Source organism: Laetiporus sulphureus (assembly GCF_001632365.1).
Source record: "Laetiporus sulphureus 93-53 unplaced genomic scaffold LAESUscaffold_21, whole genome shotgun sequence".
NCBI classification, from domain to species: domain Eukaryota; kingdom Fungi; phylum Basidiomycota; class Agaricomycetes; order Polyporales; family Laetiporaceae; genus Laetiporus; species Laetiporus sulphureus.
The window spans coordinates 491,921-512,742 of NW_024468530.1; the positions used below are offsets into that span (position 1 = coordinate 491,921).

At 54.7% G+C, this 20,822-nt stretch overlaps 10 protein-coding genes across 10 annotated transcripts in view; 5 read left to right on the top strand and 5 right to left on the bottom strand.

Moving 5' to 3' along the window:
* The window catches only part of LAESUDRAFT_743524 (uncharacterized protein), a 4,331-nt gene extending 1,579 nt beyond the window's left edge, over positions 1–2,752 (top strand). Inside the window, exons 4-5 of the mRNA XM_040911261.1 lie at positions 2,036–2,494; positions 2,548–2,752. Of these exons, the coding sequence (XP_040764117.1) occupies positions 2,036–2,494; positions 2,548–2,604 (516 nt within the window). The 3' untranslated portion in view covers positions 2,605–2,752. The remainder of the gene's footprint in view (positions 1–2,035; positions 2,495–2,547) is intronic.
* Positions 2,753–3,140: 388 nt separating this feature from the next.
* Positions 3,141–3,569, top strand: LAESUDRAFT_714427 (uncharacterized protein; the record flags this gene model as incomplete). Its single annotated transcript, XM_040907067.1, has 1 exon — positions 3,141–3,569. One exon carries the CDS (start codon positions 3,141–3,143, stop codon positions 3,567–3,569), a length of 429 nt encoding a protein of 142 aa, XP_040764118.1.
* Positions 3,410–4,446, top strand: LAESUDRAFT_193182 (uncharacterized protein). Its single transcript, XM_040901518.1, has 2 exons — positions 3,410–3,538; positions 3,596–4,446. The coding sequence occupies exon 2, from the start codon at positions 3,835–3,837 to the stop codon at positions 4,321–4,323; it is 489 nt and encodes a 162-aa protein (XP_040764119.1). The 5' UTR covers positions 3,410–3,538; positions 3,596–3,834; the 3' UTR covers positions 4,324–4,446.
* Positions 4,447–4,569: 123 nt separating this feature from the next.
* LAESUDRAFT_653695 (P-loop containing nucleoside triphosphate hydrolase protein) lies at positions 4,570–9,125 on the bottom strand (the record flags this gene model as incomplete). Its single annotated transcript, XM_040904442.1, has 9 exons — positions 4,570–6,549; positions 6,605–6,733; positions 6,785–7,228; positions 7,282–7,455; positions 7,508–7,794; positions 7,844–7,943; positions 7,997–8,154; positions 8,208–8,388; positions 8,532–9,125. 9 exons carry the CDS (start codon positions 9,123–9,125, stop codon positions 4,570–4,572), a joined length of 4,047 nt encoding a protein of 1,348 aa, XP_040764120.1.
* A 175-nt stretch (positions 9,126–9,300) lies between these two features.
* LAESUDRAFT_726214 (uncharacterized protein) lies at positions 9,301–11,165 on the top strand. The gene is made up of 5 exons (XM_040908984.1): positions 9,301–9,412; positions 9,483–9,738; positions 9,790–9,867; positions 9,916–9,998; positions 10,060–11,165. The coding sequence occupies exons 1-5, from the start codon at positions 9,323–9,325 to the stop codon at positions 10,981–10,983; spliced, it is 1,431 nt and encodes a 476-aa protein (XP_040764121.1). The 5' UTR covers positions 9,301–9,322; the 3' UTR covers positions 10,984–11,165.
* Positions 11,166–11,241: 76 nt separating this feature from the next.
* Positions 11,242–13,905, bottom strand: LAESUDRAFT_653980 (Bromodomain-containing protein; the record flags this gene model as incomplete). The annotated part of the gene is given in 7 exon segments (XM_040904461.1): positions 11,242–11,565; positions 11,616–11,941; positions 11,997–12,302; positions 12,361–12,682; positions 12,735–13,178; positions 13,235–13,633; positions 13,648–13,905. 7 exon segments carry the CDS (start codon positions 13,903–13,905, stop codon positions 11,242–11,244), a joined length of 2,379 nt encoding a protein of 792 aa, XP_040764122.1.
* A 232-nt stretch (positions 13,906–14,137) lies between these two features.
* On the bottom strand, positions 14,138–16,845 carry LAESUDRAFT_653803 (transcription factor; the record flags this gene model as incomplete). Its single annotated transcript, XM_040904446.1, has 11 exons — positions 14,138–14,214; positions 14,328–14,385; positions 14,740–15,096; positions 15,148–15,389; positions 15,439–15,603; positions 15,674–15,798; positions 15,855–15,941; positions 15,999–16,049; positions 16,103–16,197; positions 16,258–16,680; positions 16,738–16,845. The coding sequence occupies 11 exons, from the start codon at positions 16,843–16,845 to the stop codon at positions 14,138–14,140; spliced, it is 1,788 nt and encodes a 595-aa protein (XP_040764123.1).
* A 255-nt stretch (positions 16,846–17,100) lies between these two features.
* On the top strand, positions 17,101–17,894 carry LAESUDRAFT_759556 (uncharacterized protein; the record flags this gene model as incomplete). Its single annotated transcript, XM_040912605.1, has 3 exons — positions 17,101–17,681; positions 17,738–17,810; positions 17,877–17,894. The coding sequence occupies 3 exons, from the start codon at positions 17,101–17,103 to the stop codon at positions 17,892–17,894; spliced, it is 672 nt and encodes a 223-aa protein (XP_040764124.1).
* A 353-nt stretch (positions 17,895–18,247) lies between these two features.
* On the bottom strand, positions 18,248–19,391 carry LAESUDRAFT_726217 (Frataxin). The gene is made up of 4 exons (XM_040908985.1): positions 19,260–19,391; positions 19,058–19,175; positions 18,817–18,911; positions 18,248–18,759 (listed from the first exon to the last, which is right to left on the bottom strand). The coding sequence occupies exons 2-4, from the start codon at positions 19,130–19,132 to the stop codon at positions 18,603–18,605; spliced, it is 327 nt and encodes a 108-aa protein (XP_040764125.1). The 5' UTR covers positions 19,133–19,175; positions 19,260–19,391; the 3' UTR covers positions 18,248–18,602.
* A 469-nt stretch (positions 19,392–19,860) lies between these two features.
* On the bottom strand, positions 19,861–20,759 carry LAESUDRAFT_653691 (uncharacterized protein; the record flags this gene model as incomplete). The annotated part of the gene is made up of 4 exons (XM_040904441.1): positions 19,861–20,076; positions 20,142–20,279; positions 20,426–20,519; positions 20,578–20,759. Coding segments are annotated over 4 exons (630 nt in total), but the record flags the coding sequence as incomplete, so codon positions are not given.
* Between the last annotated feature and the right edge of the window lie 63 nt (positions 20,760–20,822).

Here is a 20,822-nt window from a genome sequence, read left to right on the forward strand (position 1 = left end):
GAAGCCCGGTAAGCTGTGTCATGGACCACGCAAGCGCCGATAACCTAACAAAATGCATATGCCTGACCAAACTCGAAAACCGTGCCGCGGTCAGTTCGTTGACTCGTTAGAAACACTGTTTAAGGGGAATCGAACCCCCAAGATACTCCCACCAAACAGTCCTCGTTCACCGCAGAGGCAAAGTGGCGTGCGGGGCATGGTGACCAGTTGAACATTGAGGGGAAGCCGGCTGGACCAGGGTTAGTGAATTGCACGACGGCGGGCTGAAGGGCGGAGTGAGTTGGCAGCCAAAGAGATGTCGGGGCGGAGGGAAAGAACAGAGGGAATCGACAGAATGAATGGGTGACGCGCGGCGAACCCTACCACGCAGCAGGCTGGATAAAAACTGATCCCCTGCATTTAAGTGTTGCTACGCCGGCATGTTGACCCCGTATTCGGTGCGGGCATGCCTTGTGGTGACGGAGGGGAGCGGACGGGGGGCGCTAGAAATGAGAAAGAAAGGAACGTGGTGGAAATGGAGTCGCACTCGCCCCTACATGGCAACATCAGAGTCGCCAGCAGCGGGCAGCACGGGTCGCTCGAGAGAAGAGGTCGGAGCGGGGCCAGCGCTCCGGAAAGAGGTGCGTTTGGGGCACTGGTCGGAGTCGGCGTGGTGGAGACCACGGCAGTTCACGCAGCGCGCATGAGCGCAGGGGTCGGAGGCGGCGCGATTCTCCTTCGCGCACATGGCGCACCGAGCGCGGTGCACCGATTCAAGATGGCGGCCAGCACAGACACGGCACCGGGGCGGCTTCGTGCATCCTGCAACGAGGTGGCCATAACCCCAGCACCTCGTACACTGTCGGAGGCGCGGCTTATCACGCCAGCGCGAGGTGGTGACGGGAGTACCGAAAGCGAATAGGGGGGTCTGAAGGAGGGCGGTGAGGATGGAGCCATCCGGGTCTTCGAATCCGAGGACGACGGACGAGCGAGCACCGTCGATTTGCTCAGGTCGACGTGCCCATCGCGGAGGTTGGGTGAGGCGAAGGTGCACAAGCGCAGGATTCTTGACGAGCTCGGTCAACAGGGTCGACGTCGAGTGGACAGCGCTGCCAGGGGCTGCCCGGGTGCTGACATTGCCGATGAGAATCCGAGACCACTTGACGTCCCTGGAGACATGGTGATCCGGGTCGAGCTTGAGGGCAGCACGGAGGGTCGGGAGATGTTCGTCAACGTGGCGGTAGGAGGTGGCAGGAGGGAAGGCCAGGACGATGTTGCCAGAGGAGCTCGGATAGACCGCAAGCGCAGCCATTCCTCCAGCAGTTGGAATCGCAGCCAGTGCTGCGTTCACATCACTGACCAGTTGGGCAGGGGGAGTCTGAAGCAAGTGGACTGGCGCGGAGCCAGTAAATCGAACCACGTACCGCAAGGGCTCTGCAACCTGCTTGGGCTTAGGAGCCTTCGGGGTAGCGGGCGGGTTCGGAGTCGTCACGGGAGGAGCCGGACGAGGTTTAGCGGCTGCAGCCGCGTACGAGCGCTTCTTCGGAGTGCCACGTACCTGATGTTGGGGAGGAGGGGGGGCCATCGCCTGCGACGGGGGGGTCGCAGTCACCATTCGAGTCTCCAAGGCATCAAGCCTGGCGTCGAAGGCGGCGCGAAGGTCCTGGAGAGCCACCGTGAGGGCGGGTCCGGTGGTCGGAGAGGCGGGCTGAGGCGGGGGCTCGACCACCGCTTGGGAGGCCGATGCCGGGCTGAAAAGTTTGAGGGCTGATTGGAGGCGTTCGGACATTAGAGGAGGAAGGTGCTTGTGCTTGCAGCGCCCAGCCGCCAGCACCAACACTCGTCGGGTGGCCTTCTGTACCGCAAAAACTGCGTCAATGACAGAGTCGAGATCCGCGAGTAAATCAGCGGGACCCTGAGCCGACCAAGGTCGGAGAGCCTGGCGTATCGCCAGTGTAAGAGAGGGGGTCAGGTCAGAAAAATCATCAAGAGATGCAGAGGGCGCAGGGGATGACCCCCGGGCGCTTGCCGACGCAGATGGTGGTTGCGGTTCAAGATCCATGGCTGCACGTGCTGGGAGCAAGCATGCGGTCGTTGCAAAGAAGTGGCACACCCTGCGAGCTTTTGCTCTGTTGACGACACTCCCATTCTCGCTCTCGCTGAGAAAGAAGGATGGAAGCGTTGCCCCGGATGCCGCCACCTCGTGGAGCTAACTCAAGGCTGCTATCATATGACGTTCCGGTGCAGGAGACAGTTCTGCTATGTTTGCACAGAGACATGGAAGACATGCAACTGCCCACAGTGGGACGAGGCACGATTGTTGACGACGGCAGAGGATCGGGTTCAAAGAGAGCTTCCTGCGGGCCCGCCGCCTGCTCCAGCGCAGTACAGACGGATGGTAGCGCATGCGGCAGAGCGCCTGCGTGTTGACCATGATTGCCAACACGTTTGGAGGTATCGGCCTGGAGGTGGCCAATGCGAGCAGTGCTCCCACTATTTGGGCGTGTTCTTGCTGGTGAGTTTAGCACTACTCGATGTGTTTCATCCGCATTCACATGCCGTCGACAGAGCTGTCGGCATTGTCGTCTGAACGTGTGCGTGCGATGTCGCCGCAACAGGTTGTAATGCAAATGTGTTGCGTCTGTCTCTGATCTGGCCCGAATGTCGTAGATTTTGATGCCAAAGGGCACGTTCGCGTGTGTTGTATACCTAGAGAGCTTGTTCCGAACGTCAAAGACATGTACGCTCGAGCAATTCACTCATTTCAGATAAGGATTTCCGGAGGTTCGACGGAATTGTCGAATCTACCCAGGATAATAGATGGCTGTGCTACCGGTTGAGCGCTCGGCTCAATGCTGCTTTTCCACGACCCGCATTGCAAAGGAAATACCGACTCTTACGGTGAGAAAGGTAAAGGAATTCATTGAGTCAATATGCGCAGCGAGTCCATTATCCGTGACTTTGGATGTATCTGCCTACACTGATGACAGCGTCAGAATAACCTCGGCATCGCATCGTGGGACCGGCGTGGCAGGAGCCCCTCCACCTCATGCCGCGCTTGATAAACAGATTCTGCCCTCTCGGTTTACGTGTCCTGGCATCTGCTACATAAACTCGCAAGGATACATGCTCTATCCTAACCGCGCTTTCCGCCTTCGACAATGGCAACGACCGCGACAGATACTCGCAATGACGAACTCACAGATCTCCTCAGCTATATCTCACAGCTCGGTCTAGACGACATTGACGACCTCCTGTCGCGTAACGCCACTGGATCAGGAGACGCCCTTAATGACGAGGAGCTCGCTTTGTTGGTCTTCGCTGAAGAGGCTCAAGGTCTGCTAAATATCGTGAAAGACCACGTCTCGGCTGCTCCATCAGGCGTTGTGGATGATGTGACGACATTGTTGGATCAATTGGTGGTCATGGAGGACATGGCGCGGTACGACAGAGAGATGGCTATTGCACTATCAGAGGGCCGTGACCCACCTCCACGCCCTGTGCGGGCCACAATCAACGCTTCCGCCGTATCTCATGCCGAAGCAACTCCACCGCCTGAGTATGCTTCACCAACTTCTGCAGATAGATAGTCGTGTTTACAAATAACGGTTCATAGGGAGAATGTGGTCACTGAAACTACAGAAGAACCGACTATCTCTCAGGTACCTAGCGAACCATCCCCGGCCATTGAACCAGTGGAAATGTAAGCCCATTTCTGATTCACATCTTCAGCCCGTCTAATCGTGCCTGAAAAGCATCCAACGTCAATGTACCGCTTGCAGCGAATACGCCGACAGTGATTTCTCTATTCAGCTATCCTGTGGGCATTCTTACGACGATGATTGTCTGAACACAATGTTTCGAATGGCCACGGTCGATGAATCAGCGTTTCCACCTTCTTGCTGCCAGGCTGCAATCCCACTCGACTCTGTTCGGCAGCTTTTAGATGACAGTCTTGTTGAGCGCTTCCAGCGAAAGTCTTTGGAATTCACCACGACCGACCGGGTGTACTGCTACCGACTCACTTGCTCCACGTTTCTTGGAGGCGCGACTTCCCGTCCCTCGTCATTACGTTGTCCTCAATGTCGGGCCGAGACGTGCAGCGCCTGCAAGGAGGAGGCCCATGAAACCCGACCCTGTTCTTCACATCTGAATGAAGCTGTACTCGCATTAGCGAAGGAGCGTCAGTGGCAGCGATGCCCTGGTTGTCGTCACCTGGTCGAGCTAGTGCTTGGATGTTACCACATGCAATGCATATGTAAGAAGCAATTTTGTTATCTATGTGCAGCCACTTGGAAGGAATGTTCTTGTCCACAGTTCGCAGAAGAGCGTCTTCTACTATAGAAGGCGACGTAGGTCCGTGCGTGGTACTGAGAATATTGCTACGTGTATCATCCACCTGTGATCTACTGGGGCTTTCGCAATCGGCCCACACGGATTGCAGAAATTCTGTAAATATACGGGTGTACTATAGCTGTACTATCATCATGTTATACGATTATCTTCCGCGAGCTTGCTTCAGCTAGCAAAGAAGAGCTGTAATGATCACCACCGGAACACCGTCCATGGGAGACGATCTGCTGTGCGATGCTACAAGTCACTGGAGGCAGAAGCAGAAAACGAGATCTCTGCGTCGTCGTCCACGATGAAACTGCCTAGCATATAGTCGTCATCTTCATCTTCAAGCGGCGGGGAACTGGACAAGACATGCCGTGCACTTGAGAAATCATTACGGGCACGAGAACCCCGGCCTGGTCTCGCAGGATGATCAGCAAAGATAGGGTTCTTAGCTGCACCTCCCGGGGCTTGCGTGAACAGACTCCGCCGATAAACGGCACTCTGATCGTATGACGGCGAGGCTTGCGTTGCTGGGGATCCCGTTACAAAGTCCTTCTCATATTCATCACCAGAATGTTCAGGACCTGAGGACCCTACGCTACGCTCGTCGCCCGAATGAGATGCTTCCACGTCGATCCAAGGGTTACGTTTCTGCGCTTCTGCGAGATTCTTGAATTGTCGCTTCCTAGGTTTAGCAGCGTTGCCTCTGCGGGAAGGTGGTGATGGAGAGCATTGCTCACGCTGTAAGCGTCGTTGAGATGGTGGGGGCGTTGCTAGGGGTGACGAGTCAACGGCCACAACTCGTTTCTTTGCTGTCTTCCCTGGTGCGCGGACGGCAAACGTTGCCGGCGGTAATGCTTCATCAGAAGGTGAGGAAGATGGTTCCGCAAAACGAGCGGGCAATGCGGGCGGTAACATTTGTCCGGCTGCGAGCGCCTTCCCGTGGGCGACTTTACTCTTCGATTTGGCATGGAGGCTTGCAGTCTGAGAAGTTGAGCGTGAAGAGCGGACATCAAGTCTGCTTAGCAGGTCAATGTCGTCCTCCGAAGTCTCTTCTTGGAGCAGAACTTCGCCACGAGGAAGCGGCGAGGAATGTTCGAGCTGGACGTCTGGGTCGTCATCGTCATCTATAAGCCATGCCATACTTCCCCCCGCCTGACCCTGTGAGGACGGGGGGCTTAAAGAACGCTGTCTTGACCGCGGCTTCTCAGCGGTAGTCTGTGGCTTGTGGCCGCTGGAAGCACTCCCGCTGCGGGACCTGAGAGGAAGATCAGGAGAAGAGCTCAGGACAATCACCGACGGGCTTTTGCGGGCTTCCTCGGCATCGCTCGCGATGCTTCCAGCTCTTGGCTTAGGCCATCGAGCAGGAGAAGAGCTTAACGATGGGGTGGCCGAATGCTCACGGAAAGAGTGAGCAGGAGTAATGAGGTCGATGACATCGTCATTTGCCTTGGTTGTCGGCTCTCGTTTCGTCTTCTGACGGGATGGCGACAATGACGGTGACTTTACTCTTGAACACTTCTTCAACAAATCGAGTCCCTTCTCTATCTCCTTGTCATCATCATCGTCAACTCCCATCCTCTCGAAGTCGCTACTTGTTGGCAGAGCGACCTGCTTGGCCTTCGACTTCCTTGGCCTTGGCTTCTCGTTGTCACCGCCACCAGCAGCAATAGTCTTCGCCCTTCTCAGTTTCTTCGTCTTAGGCTCCGTAGAGACTGCCGACGTTGAGACAGTTCTACGAGGAGGGACAAATACGCCTGCTTCAATCTCCAGATCATCCTCGTCGTCCTCACCAGCTAGTACGTCGAACTCCGGTGAGGCCTTACGCTTCTTCTTGGCACCATCTTTGACTAGGAGGTCCTTGACAGTTACGAAGCCAGCGCACGCGCCTTCCGGAACATTACGAAGTGGATTGTCATCCCTCTTGCGCTTCTTGCTCTTCGGGAGCTGGGAGCCATCATCGTCAACACGTGAGCCTTTCCTTGAGCCCTGGTCCTCGCGCACGTATTCTTCAATCTCCATGAAAAGCTCAGAACACTCCGGTTTGATGTGGTCTGGCAGAAGTCGCTCCACATCGTCGTACAGCTCAAGCTCTTCGGCACGTACAATGAAGTGCTGCACGTTCTTATACTTGTCGTTCGCCTTGTCCCAATTGCGCTCTTCTCGGCCCTGGGCAAGTAGCACATGAACGACGCCATCGCGCTTGCGACCCGTTCTGCCGATACGTTGCAGCTGACAAGGTGGCCATCGTGAATGTCATGTCGTCTAGCACGAGCGAGACTCATACCATCCTGATCGGAGTCTTCTGCGCATCATAACAGACAATCATGTCCACCTCACCGATATCCAAGCCTTCTTCTCCGATCGAGGTTGCTACCAGGACATTGAACTCGCCTGACTTGAATTTCTTGATGACCTAGGTTGCATCCTGTAAGCACCAATCGACATAGAGCGACATCAGATTGACCTCGAGTTGCTCCCGCTGTGCTATACCTTTTTTTCCTTGCTTGTCAGTGCCTTGTCCGATGAAGCGTGTCGCTCTAATCAGAGGATTCTCTCGGTTGAGGAATTTTACGACCTCGTCAACACATTCCCTGAACGACACGAATACCATGACTCGCGACTCATCCGTGCGGTCAGGAGCCGGAGGATCGCCTGCAGCAGTCTCCTCCTCGTCCAACATCTTGGTCGCAAAGTATTGCACAAGAAGCACTCGTAGTTTATCCATCTTCGGATGCACTGAAAATCCGCGATTCCGCTGAGCTTCGATCTCTTTCATCACAGCTTGAAATGCAGGGTTATTCTGTAGAGCCTTCTGAGCGTTTGTGGGCCCTTTCGTTCCATTCGGTTCTTCACCGCTTAGAAAGATCCCGTTCAATGTCGAGTAGCACATGTTGGTGCTCGCTTCCAGCTACAAAAATGAAATCTCAGCAACGGTGCTGTCACGTGTGCAGGATAAATTACCAGATATCCCATAGCTCTGGCTAGAGCTCCGAGCTTGCTAGCAGTTCCCATGAGAAAGTTCGCTTTCCTGGTGTGAAGCTCTCCTATGGCCTTCTGACACCGGAAAGAATGCAACGTCACTGGATCCGACGAGCCCATCATGGCACCAGCATTCTGAATCTGCTTAATCATAGGCTGTACAGGGGGTGAATGAGCGGAGGGCTATAACAGCATACAACCACCCTACCTGCATGACCTTCGCGAGCAGGTCTCTGATCTTGATCACATCTTCGCTCATCGCGACGATGTGCTGCTCGAGGGCTTTCGTATGCATGTACCGGCGCAGATCGAGACTCTCCTCGTCGCGGATCTCAATGTGGCTGATGTGCAGGCGGTCGATGATCTCCTGCACGGCTTCGGGATCGCCGCCCGGCGTCGCCGTAAGGGCTAGTACTCGGAAGTGCGGATTCTTCGCCATCATAAAGCGCAACACTTGAGCATATGCATAGTCACCGGTGCCCTTGTGCGCTTCATCTTGAGAGAAGATTGAGATGACTGTCGGACAGTCTATAGATAAGCTTACCTATGACAATGAGGACTATGTCCTGTGGATCGCAATTGCTTGTAATAAGATCGCTGAGGAGAGTCTGTGGCGTCATATAGAAGACACGCTTCGCTTCCCACTGTGCGCATACGAACTCAGAATAGAGAGGCGAAGCATATTATGGGAACATACCAGCTTGAGACGCTTCGCCTTCGGTGTTTCACCAGTGAGTTCAGCAGCCTGACTTCCGGGAATACCGCATGACTTATGGCATGCTTCAATCTGCTGGGCGACGAGTGGCTTTGACGGTGCAAGAAAGACCACTTTCCCTTCTGGAAACCAGTTGAAAACTATACAGGAGAGTTGGCGATTTGGGGTGCGTCAGGAGGATGAAAATACTCACAGTTCAGCATGACGACACCGGCAATGAACGTCTTCCCCATTCCTGTAGGCAGCGCTACTAACGTATTGTCGAAGAGGCAGCGTTTGACTATGTTGAATTGATAGTCGCGTTTGGGATGGTTTAGGGGATACAGCCATCGCTTGCCAGCGAGGAGATCCGGTTTAGTCTTCATAGGAGGAAGCTGTAGCATCATGAGCCGGATACATCAGAAAGGGTAGTATCAGCGGTAGACTTACAGGTCTGAGAGCGGTTTTGAAAGCACGTCAACATGAAATACCCTCGATAGCACAAGGAAACAGCATCAGCTCACCCAGTTTGATGAACAGGAGCAGGGAACTGTTCGAATTCCACCGGTTCTTCCTCTCCGCCATCCTCCTCCTCCTCCTCGTTACAGAATAACTTCGATTTGGCCTTTCTCTTCTTCTCAGCAGCTGACTGCCTCCAACCGGACTTCGCAAAAGCGGTATGGTCCCATTGCTTTGTTTTCTTTGTTCGTCCACCGACCTGATGCCTATTACCAGAATGACTGCGCTCTACGGGGGCTTTCGAGACCGGCTTATTGTGAATCTTGCTTTTGGAGGCATTCTTCTGAAGCACGTCGCCAAACAAGGTAGTCTGAAGTCGTCCTTTCGATGATGTGCGATGAACTGCACTTGAACCGGCAATGGGCTGGGCATCGTGCCTGTCGTTACCACCACGAGTCTGTGCAACGCTCTCAGGGTCCGCGGTGCCGGAATCTACGGCAGTGAAAGAATCCGAGTCGCTAAGCACAATCACATCGTGTGGCAGAACTAGTTTATTGGCGTGTTTCGCCATTCGAGCTGGTGCAGAATAGGAGGTATTGGCTGCCTCAATGGCATCAACTTCCTGGAGGAATGCAGAGTCTAGTTCATCGTCGAAGTACTCGTCGGAACTCATGCCGGGTTTGATAGAAGGTCGGAAGATGGCGAAAGAGATCTAGCCACTGGCTGAACAACGCGCGACGCGGACGCGCCTCTTGACAATTGCTCACGTGATCCTGATGGTCACCTAAGCTGTCGGATACCTTTAAGGGCAGGTCTTCCGGTCTCACGTCTTACCAGTTCCCTGCCATCCTCAGCATCCCACCAGCAGCGATGTCCGCCGAATCTATAATACGCTGGAACTCAATTCCTCTCACTCTCCCGGAGGGTGAAGTAGATGATAATTCCCAGCATGCCTTGAAGGTACTCGTTGTGCATTTCTAGCACCCGTGGATACTTGCTGCATGCTGCTTTCCCTCCTGCTCATGTCCAGCGATCAAGGCCTGATGATGACGCCAAGATGAATGATAACGAAGACGACGACAACATGTCTTTGGTCTCTCGATCTCCTTCACCCGACCCTCGTCAGGTTGACCCGATGAACATCGACAAGTACGACGAGTTTGTCAAGAGACCTCTGCGAGAGACCATCACAGTTGAAACGAAAATCAAGAGCACCAACAAGGGCTTTCTAATGCTTGCGGGTATGGGCTGGGTCGAAGGACAACCTTTGGGCTTGTCCGGCGACGGTGTGTATGTATTTGCCGCCCAAGCATCGTCGCTGACGCTTGCTTATCTAGGCCGTGTGGATCCAGTTCCATTCTATGTAAAGAATGATCTGACGGGCCTCGGTAAAACGAGTCAAGATGTAGAAATGAGTAAGTACCGTGGAATTGGCATGTTGCGGCAGCTAATCAGCAGCACAGTCGAGTCGACTGTGGCTCAGCGTCGCGAGCTTGACTCCGAGCGTCAAATCAAAGAAACGGAAGAGCAGCGCAAGGCGAGGGAAGTAAGTGCTCGTGATGCGCTGAGCGTAAGGCAGAGTCTCATTGGCACGTTGACTCATTTAGGACACAGTGGCAAGACGTGTGGCCTTGCAGTCCGAGATATCGTCCACTCTTCGCGCCTTCTACTGCGAGCTCTGTGACAAGCAATTCCGGAACGTCGCGCAATACGACGAGCACACGAATTCATATGCACACCATCACAAGGCTCGTTTCCGAGATATGCAAGCTGCGCAGCGGGCCAGTCGGAATACCAAGGAAGAGGTGGACAAGCGGAAGGAAAAAGAGAGAAAGAGGGAGGAGAAAGAACTGCGGAAGATTGCGAAAGCGGCAGGCGTCAAGATGTCGAAGCCTGCGACACCTGCCGTGGTGACGTCCTCCATTGCAGCTCCGATAGGCGGTGAGGATGAGGCTAAGCCAAGTGGCTTCAAGAGGCCTGGGTGGGCATCGATACCTCCTACAGCTTCATCGACAGCTGTGGCAGACATCGCTGCGCCAGCACCATCAGCCATCCCAAAAAGTTCCGGTTGGGCCACGGTATGCAGTATGGCAACAAGTTCCACGCCTGCCCCGCCTTCTACCGAAAGTACGAGCAGGCCTGCAGGATCTCAACCATCGTCTGGCCCTGCGCCAGCTTTCAGAACGGGGGGTTGGACATCTCTTGATACGGGAAGTACCCAGCCGCTGCCACCTGCATCCTCTCGACCGCCTGAGCCTCCCGCGTGCGTCCCGCCTCTGCCTCTGACATCAGGGCAGCTGTCGTCTACGCCTCCAGCAAATCCGCCACTAAGCTTAGGCGGTCAGTCAGTGGCATCTGCGCCTTCTCAGGGCGGATGGGCACGAGTCTCAGCACCTCAGATTCTTCCTGCGGCCGCGTCGACACCCTCTACTGCAGTCGCACAGCCAGCAGTGCCTCCACGTCCCCGTCAGGAGGCTGCGCGATCAGGTTGGCAGCAGTTCAAGGCATCAGGGCCTGGCCGACGTAGATAAGTCCCGTCTTTTATCTGGTCAGACAGATTCTTGTTCGTACACACAATGAATTAGCACACCCGCGTACCGCTCTATGAGGCACAAGATAAGACATCGAAATAGTATACTAAGTAGCTACATTTGCTGGGAAGTTCTGTAATTTTGTACGTACGTGCTATCGAAGAAGCGTATATGGACCGACACGGAGGCGATCGAACGAAGTACACACAGCGAAAACGAGCGGAAGAAGTTGGTTAACAGAAGTCCATGCTCATTAGATCACTCCGAGTCGCTCGCTGAACTCTCCGAGCTGGATTCCGCCGAGGAATGCTCACTGTACTCGACAGGTGCTGCATCGCTCGCTCGGCCTGGGGAGTGATCGTTCTGATCAAAGAGCTTGATGCGCTCCTCTAGAGCTCGGATCTTCGCCGCCTCAACGTCTTCGTCCATGCTCTTGCGCTTCAGACCGCCCGTGCCTGTCCCCTTACCAGAACGGGCACGCTTTGTGGCGCTTGTTCGCAATGGCCGGATAACGAAATTATAGAGCTTGAGAAGAACAGTCGCAGGAAGCTGATCGATCTCCAGCTCAATCTCCTCCGTACTCTGCGGAACCAGTCAATCTCAGATCATATAATGAGGGACGTGGAACTCACATCTCGAATCTCAGGTACTCCTTCATGAATGATCTGAATGACCCTCTCCAGCTTCGCGCCGTCCAACTTTCCGATAGTGTCGCTCAAGTCCTTCTTCTGATCAAAGGACAACACATCATCATCATTTGTTGACTTTTTGGCTTTTTTCCGTCCATTCGCCGCCGTCTTGGGCTGCTTTGTCGTGGATTTGGACGTACTCGCCACGGGCACAGCTGGCTTCTTTTCTTTCCTCTTCTCCTTCTTCTCCGGCTTCGCGGCTTTCCTCTTCAACGAGTCGAGATTGCTCTTCATGTTCAGAATTTGATTTTCCATGCTAACAATCATACCTGAGGAAGAACGATTATGAAAGACAGCATGTCAACGTCGAGTGATGGTACGCACGTTGACGCTCATCCTCACTGTCGAGATCCTCCTCCTCGTCCTCCTCGTCACTAACGGCATGCGACCGTAGCGGCGGAAGTTCTCTCCACTTCTCGTCAAAGAGACGATCGAGCTCTCTGCCTGCCTCATGTACTGGGTTTTTCGGGGGATTGAAGGTCATCGAGTTCCTTATCATCAGCTTGAAGTCTTCACGGAACTTTTCAGGAGTATTATATTCGCCTTCCTGTAGCTTCCGTCTGATAGTCGACAGATCCATTGGCTTCTTTATGACCTTCGGATACTGGGGAATGTCCAGCTTGAGCCAGTCTTGAGACCATTCTCATGAGCACGGAGGCGTTAAACAAAGCGATGATATTATGCTTACCGACTGGCTCGTAAAAAGGGCTGGCGATGGTGTAATAACTCTTCTTATGTAGTTCCTTGACGATCTTGTCGCAGAACTTGAACTGCTCCGCAAAGATGTCATTCTTCGGTCCCTTCGCCCTCCTCGTCTTCTTTGGGATGTCAGTGTAGGGAAGGTCCTTGGGCGGGGGAGGATGGATTTCCCGCTTTGGCCGCCCACCAGCAGTGCTATCCTCTGTGCGCCGTATCACCGGGACAGACGTTGACGGTCGTCTAACAGGAGTCTTCTTCGGTGGCGGTGGCGGTGGAGGCGGCGTTGCGGCCTTCTTCACAACCGGTTTCGGCTTTCGCATGAGTTCATGAGAAGAGAATAGTCAGGTTATGGATGGAACATACCTCCTCAGGGGGTGGCATCTGTTTGATCTGCTTATCGAACACCGCCTCTACGCGTTTGCCCATAGCAGTGATTGGATGATCAGGGCCGTTGAACAGCGCGCAGTTGCCGAAAATGAGACGGACATCCGTGATGAACTCATTAGCGGTATGATAGCGCGGATTCAAGGGGTTAGGGTCGGGCTTGGATGGGTTCGACGCCGCCATCTTGCGTTCGACAGTCGAGAAATCCATAGGATGCTTGACGATGGAAGGGTAATGAGGAATGTTCAGCGCGACAGGATCGACCGGCGCAAGGAATGGACCAGCATCCTTGAGCTTTTTCAAGGTGCGGATAGTGGACGTGCCAAAGCGCCATTGTGGAACGCTGAGCATCTGCTGGGCAACCTGAGATTCAGCAACAGGTTGCGGCTCGGGGGAGACTGATGCTGGAGGTGGAGTACCAGTCTTCAGACAACGCCATCAGCACGCCCGCAATGGCGTACAGGAGACAGGGTGCTTACGTTGGCGACCGATGCTTTCTCAGCGTCCGACAACTTCCTAGCTCGCTTAGCGGGAGGAGGCTTATCATGATCATCGTGTTCACTAGTTGTATTATTAGGGTACGGAGAGGGAGCAGGAGCAAGCGAGTCGACAGCGGTCTCGGCCGACGATACAGCGGGTACAGAAGTAGGAAGGGGCGGCCGGGCAGGAGACTCGGCTGTGTGTCCGTTAGAAAGTCCGTTGGGCAGCGGAGACTGCGCCTCGCCGTCCGCCATCTGCACGTCGCCTTCCGTGTTCGACGATGCTTCCTCGGCCATCCGGACGTCCTCTAGGAGCTGACCATTTGGGGGAGGTGGTGTACCCTTCGGGGGCTCGATAGGAATGGTGTCTGATGAACGATGAGATATCTCGCACAAGAGCTAATGATGTTGACCTCACCTGGATCCACAGGTGTGCCAACCTGGGGAAGTACAGACGCGTCCTCGACCGGTGTGTCTGACTTCACGTCTAACTTCATGGCCACTGGCTCATGTCGCACGTCAGATTCACGTTCAGTGTATTCAACATCGATTTTGATGTCAGTGGTGGTGGAATTGTCAATGGGCGTAGCCGGCGAGTCGACGGCGACCGATTCAGGGGATGAGATGCCGTTGATGTTGTTCACGCCGTTCGCGAGGAGCGCGTCGGACATGTCTTGCAGAGGGGACGACGCGTGACAGTCACAGAAGAGTGACAGGAGGGCGAAGGGACAAGGGTGGATTTGGGGGAACAGGAGATCCGAAGTTGGGCTAGAGTCTTTATACGCGCTGCGAAATAAGGTTCGATCTCCCGCGCAGGGGCCATCTCCTCCAGAATCGCCCTCCTCCCTCTCTTTCTCTTCCTCCGCCCTCTCTCCGCGCTTCTACGTAAAAACTGCGTGCTATCTATGCCTTGTCTTCCTCCGTCTGCTCCTCCTCTTCCGCCTTTGCGAACACGGGCTTGGGCTGATTTGTGCGCCAGGCTGAGAGCAAAAGAATAAGGTTCACACGTCAGCACATAGCCGGTACCAAACATGCGCAAATACGCGATCAAGCGGCTCCATCAAAGACCAGGAAAGTTTTGCGGCCAACTTACCAGCTGTCCACATCGGGTTCTCGTCTGTGTTTGCGAGCCTGAGCAATGCCTCTCTTGGCTGTGTGAAGGAGGAGAAACAAGTCAGTCAACTGCCAACATCGGTAGAAAAGGGATGGAGGATCAGCGGAGCTTGAAATCGCCGTAAGTCCGCCAACTCGTTCCGTCGCAACGCGCAGTGAACGTGTCGCAGCGGCAACTGCCGGGCTGCCTGGCGAATCACCTCGCGCGCCGACGCGAGAACGAACAGAAACCTCCCTCCAAGGGCGTCCGACGACTGTCAACAAAGACCTGCCGCTGGCGTGACTGGACGGCGGGCGACCAGAGCGTTCAACCGACCATTACGGAGTCGGGCCAGGCATGATAGCCCAATGACGCAAAAAGGAGCGGGTAGGATCAGAATAGGAACACGCACATCTTCATCTCTCGTTGTGTCCCGCACAAGATTCTGCACGACGTGTTGCGTGGCACTTGCACCGACACGTCCACCACGGCCAGGACCAGTGACGGGCAACTCGGGCCTCCGACTCTTGCGGGGATCCATGCGCTCCTTCTCCCTCTTGCGCTTGCTGCCTCGCGCGATGCCATCTCCATCGCGGAACATCGGTAATGCGTGCGGAGTAAGGATGGTCGGGGCGGACACTGCATCTGACATATCTTCGACCGTCGCCTTCCTGGGTGCCCCCTTGTTGAGAGGCAGTTTCGCGCCGTTGATGGAAGTATGAGGGGAATACAGGACACAGATCTGGCCATTCGCTAGTCCGGTCACAATCTGCAGCATTTCATGTTAGCACATATTATTGATCGCACACCGCAGACGTACTTGATTGATCTTGGAGTGCCAGAAAACCTTCACCGGCGTTGTGCCAACCTCGAGCTCCTTCACGGACTCCAGGTTGTCCCTGCGCAAGAACATCAAGCGACCTTTTCCTCCCTTCGAGGTCGCCGCGGCGCCTGTCACAACATACTTGTCGTCCGGGCTGAAGATTGCGTTGGTTGTCGGATACAGCGTTGTAAGGTCAGACCGCGTTGCAAGGGGTTTCTTGAACGCCCGAAGATCCCACACTAGGCGCTGTCAGATCTAAATTAAGAGACCTCTGCTCGACTTGCTCACACTTTACTGTGTCATCGCCGCCCCTGGTGAGCACTGTCCTGCCGTCGACAGAGAAAACCAGAGAGCCAGGTTCAGTGTTTTTGGTATGAGCTGCCTCTACTGTCATGCTCGGTCGCACGAAATTTGATTTAGTTTGCCACATGTGCAGAGCGCCGTCTAGACAAGCTGAGAAGGCACCAAGATGGTTAGTCGGCGTCACATCGCTTGGGATCCTGACACAAGGCAGGCAACGCACCTCCTCCAATCAGACTGCCATCAGGAGAGTACCCACAAGAAGTGACCTTCGTTCGGGCTCCTCGCTCCTTCGATTTCACGACAATCACAGTCTTCTGCTTCCGCTTGTTCTCAACGTCCCATATCCTACATTGACTTCGGTTAGATCATCAACGTCAAACCGAAGACACCAGGCAACAGACCGTATCGTAGAATCAACGGAACTTGTGATGAACGTTTGAGGGTCGTGCGGATGCCAAGCGCAAGAGCGTAATTCGGCAACATGTCCGCTATCGTAGGAGGTGGTTAATCTCAATTACGGCATGAACAGGGACTTCTGTGCTCACGATGTGTTCTTCATGTCCCGAATGTACGGATCACCCTTTACGAAAGTGGCCCTGCCAGTCAGGTCAGACTATCCATTCAGGGTAAAAAAAAGTGCGGGACGTACAGCTCTTCTCCGTCACGGTCGTACAGCTTGGCCTGCATCGTTCCCGACAGAACAAGGAACTGCTGCCCGTCATTCGAATACTTCAGGTCGTGGATCTACGTATACCAATCTGAATTCAGCCGCATGCCTGCCCTGAGGGAGAGAGTACGACATACGTAGTAAGTACCCGCGGGCTCCCAAGTTTTGAATGGCTTACACCTCCAGTCCATCCCACCAAAGTCCCACAGCTTACAATCATAGTCGTGCGAGCCCGACAACACCCGCGCTCCTGATGGATCGAGAGTCAAGGCAGACACGACCTTCGTATGATCTTTCAGCAATAGTTCGTGAGTGATGGGGAATTGGGGGGTGTCGTCGTCTTCGTCGTCCGAAACGTCAAATTCAGGCTCTCCTTCTTGATTCTGGTCTGCGTGGATTTCCGGAGGAGGGGGCGGAGGGCCAATGTCGTCCACATCGAACTCTGATTCTGCTGGTGAGGGCGATAGAGCAGGCTGCACCTTAACATACGGCGTGCTTGCCGGAGCAGGAGCAGTCTCGTCTTCTTCCTTCCTCTGAGCCGCTGTTGAGGATCCCATTGTCTTGGGGGATAATGCGGATTAGAAGCAATGTACAGTAGGACTGAGACATCCGCTCACCTCTCCACGTTTGTTCTTCTCGAAGCGGTTTGGGTCGAGCTGTCTCTGCTTTGACTTCTTTCCAAAGCCGGAAATGCCCATCGCTGCGAACACATCCGTGTCGACCATGTTGATCTGCAGGAAGGATGAGCGGCAGTGTGACAGAGAATATTGAACGAGAATGCAACAGAGAGAGATAGCCCAAGAGTAGCCAATGCGCTTACATAAAGCGTGACTGATGACTGATGCGCGCTCTCTCGGGACGCGTCGAAGAGCGCGTCACGCCAAAGTTCTGGCGTCCGCGTGTGGCTATCCTCCTCTCAGCCCTCAGGAGCAACCTCTTGCGCATTCTTGCCTTTTCCTCTTCAGGGTCCCGCAGCTCCAATGCTCAAGCGACAACGGCCAACGTCGCCCGGTCCCTCTCCGGATGCTGCATTCTCGTCCGAGCCCGCACTGGACCACGACCTCCTCGAGCGGTTGGCTAAGCGCCGACGGTACTTCGCGCATTCACGCGACGACGTCTTGCCGAAGGGTCGCTTCGACCGCGAGGCACATGATGATGGGGATGTCGACGAAGAAGAGGATGTCCATGAGGAGCGGCACCGCTCAGAACATGCACAGGGAAAGGCGCAGTGGCAGGAGGAGGCGGGGCTGTATAAGGCTGCCAATACCTTGCTGCACGACTTGCATGCAGAACAGAGACATCGCATGATTTTTTCCTCCCCGACTGCGCCTACGTGCGGCACCTCCTTGTCGTCCCACGAACCGCACTTACCACAACCATCACGTCAATCACCATTATTCTCGACGAATGCACCAAACATCCGAAATGCACCACACGAATCGTTGATGAAACATTCATCTGATTACGTTCCTGACAAAGCTTCTACCCTCCTCACGATGACTCCGTCGATAGATGAGCTTGAGGTCCAGAACGTCACCCAACGCTACGAGGATACCAATAGGTGAGCTCGCTCCAAATGCCGGGCCACATCTCGCTCACTCACTTTTTCGTTCCCAGAATACTTGGCTCTCTCTTTCTTAGCCGGAAGCACAAGCTGGATGCGCAACATGCGCAAGAGAGTACAGGAGCTGTGAGTGCATTGATCCGCTTTTCACCCGCCACTTCTCACTCAATGCCGCTTTCCACGCAATAATAGTACATAAATTCTGCCTGACTTGTTTATGTCCCTCCATTCTGCCACTGCTTCTTGCTCATCGTTGGCATTCATTCGCATCTGCATCGCACGTCGCATCGCTTCCTACTACCATTGTCCACGTTACTGCATTATGTACATCACCGCCCTTTCTATCATTTCGCATACACTGCATTCCACGTACCATACGATATGCATGCCGTCCCATAAATCGAAGACCGTCTCTGGTCTCATCCTCATCTGAACGGTGTTTCCACGAATGGAAGAAAGTGAGACTACCTTTGTTCCGAGTTCAGCGCCCCGCAGCTCTCATCGCTGATGAAGCGCCATTACAAAACAACAAAGCATCATAGGAAGCTCAAGGGTCAGTAAGGCTACCTGTCAGTACTAAATTCTCCCATGCACGACTACAGTAGCCGCCCCGACGCAGCGAACGCGAACGCCGACACCACGCTAATAACTAATGAACGCTTACACGTACTAGCATCCGATCAGCTAAACCACACCTCCTCCGCAACTTCCCCGAAAGCGACCATGCTTCCCAGCGAGCTCCGTCCGTTTAGCCGAGCAACGGGACAAGGAAGAAGCACCTAGTCAAACCGCCCAAACGCAGCCGCTCTCAGCGTCCAAGGGTGTCGCGCGCCCCCACCCTTCTCCACGTTCATCTCCCATATGAGAACAGTCACCGCAGACGTCCGAGTATGAGGCGACGGCGCTCGAAGTGGCGCGTCATGCATCCAGCTTGCTCACCCTGGTGAGCCCCAGACTGACCTCACGTCCGAACGCAGCGCTCAGCTCCCGGTCGAGCAGCTCGCCCATTGTGCGCCCGTCCCGGTCATACACCCAGTCGTCCGCGGATTCCACGTAGTCGTACCGCTTCGGGCCGCTGTTGTGACATGCTGACTATAAGCACTGTATGGAAGAGAGAAAGAAATGGTCGCACCTGATAGGTGAGGAGAGCCAGATCTGCTTGTTCGGCGGCTGCTTGTTGATCACGTAGGTCCTGTTCTCGCCGAGCTTCAGCGTCAGGACGCCGCTCTATGTAAAAGTAGCCGATAATCAGTATTATACACACAAGCAAGCACGGGGCGACGACATCGGATAGAAGGTGGGGGGAAGGGAGGGAGAGGGATCAGAGGCGGCAAGGTCCCCATTCGCCAGTCGAGACATCGCAAACCACTCACACTATACTCCACTTCATACTCCGGATCCGTCACCGTGTCAAGCAGCTCCTCGAGCGACTCAAGCATGCGGTCCATCGTCGCGTCTGCATACGCGTGATATCTCTCCATCGGCAAGTCGCTACGCGGGTACACCGATTAGCTCCATCCTAACGAAACGAGGGCGGAAACGGAAGTGGGCGGCATACAGGATGGAGAAACGCACCTGTGTACTACCTGCGGCGGCGGTGTCGCGTACCGCCGTGATTGATAACCTGTGGAGGGTAGCGAGGGTATGGAGGCCCATGCACACCGTCCTGCAAAGAGCGGTGTGCGATTCCGCACAACGATCGTGCTGGCTTTCAACGTGAAGGAAGACGGCGTAGGCTGTGTAGATATATGACGCTTAGCAGCCCCGTCCAACGCACTTCTTGCAGTGCGCGCGCCCGTGCGGGCGAGCGTCCGCCCAGTCGCAGCAGCAGTGATCAAGGCCAGGCTCATGATCGAGTAAGATTTCCGAATTCACTGGCAAGCCTGGGGAGCACGAACAACTTGAGGGGGGAACGTCCAACCAGTCAATGAGCCCTCCTTATAATGTGCAGGAAAGACGTCGAGTGCTGAGAAACATGCACGACGTGAGAGGTCGGATGCGAGCCGCGCAGGCACTGGAACAGCGGCCGAACGATGAGAGTAAATGCATCACCGACTTGCCCTATGGCGTGCCCCCTCGGGTTAGGGTCTCTGACCATACAATATGAACGTGAATTCAGTCTATCTCATCTGATAGGGTATTCGTGACACTGTCCGTCCATCCTACACTAAACGCACTATAGTACGATCCACGGTACCTCAAACAGCACGAAGTCAAAGTACTCCTGCTCCAGCACAGCCTGGTATTCACCCGCAAAGTCCTCCCCTCCCACGCCCGACGAGACCTTTGGCTTTCCCTTGCCCGTGGCCGTGCTCGGGTTCGACCTCCGCGCGAGGTAGGCAAACGTCTGCTGGAGCGTCGCGAGCGTGCGCTTCGTCGCTTTTGGCTCGGGCTGCACGTGTGCGCGGGGGCACATCAGTGAGGATAGATGAGACGAAGACGCGAGCGGGGGCGTACCTTGACGAAGAACCCGATATACGACGCGGGTAGCCCGTATCGTAGCACGCTCTCCACGTATAGGCGCAACACTTTTAGATGCACTAATATTTGAAATGCCTCCGAGAAGTTCGTTCGCGAAAGCTGCAGGAGCTCTGTCTGTTTTGTTGCAACAGGTAAAGGGAGATGGAGAGATCATATGTGAATCAGGTCAAGTTCGGACCGAGGGAAATGCACAAGGAAAGGATGTAGTGAGCAGAGACCGCAAAGCTGTGAGCGGCTGGAAAGAATGAAGACAGACGTACCCAAAGCTCCTTCTCCGCTGTGTCTGCTACTTCGAGCTCCTCGCGTTGCTTCTCGAGCAGGTCCTCAGAGAACGTAAAGTCGCGCACAATGTACCTATAGCATTGAACAAAGTGTTTAGAAGGAAAGCGCGAGACACTCCGGATGAACGCACTTGTTCTCCCTGCATTTCTGTATGAACTCATCAAAGACTTTCTTGAAGATGACCACAGCGAAGAGCGCATACTCGTCGTCCTGTGCGATAAGCTGGGACGAGCGGGGGACAACCATCGACGAGAGGCGCTCGTACTTCTGATTCCACTCCTTGACCAGGGTCCTGGCCGATGGTGTCAGAACGCGGCAGCAAATGACGTGAAGGATATGCGCGTACCTGGGCACGGCAATGAGGAGGGTCTGCAG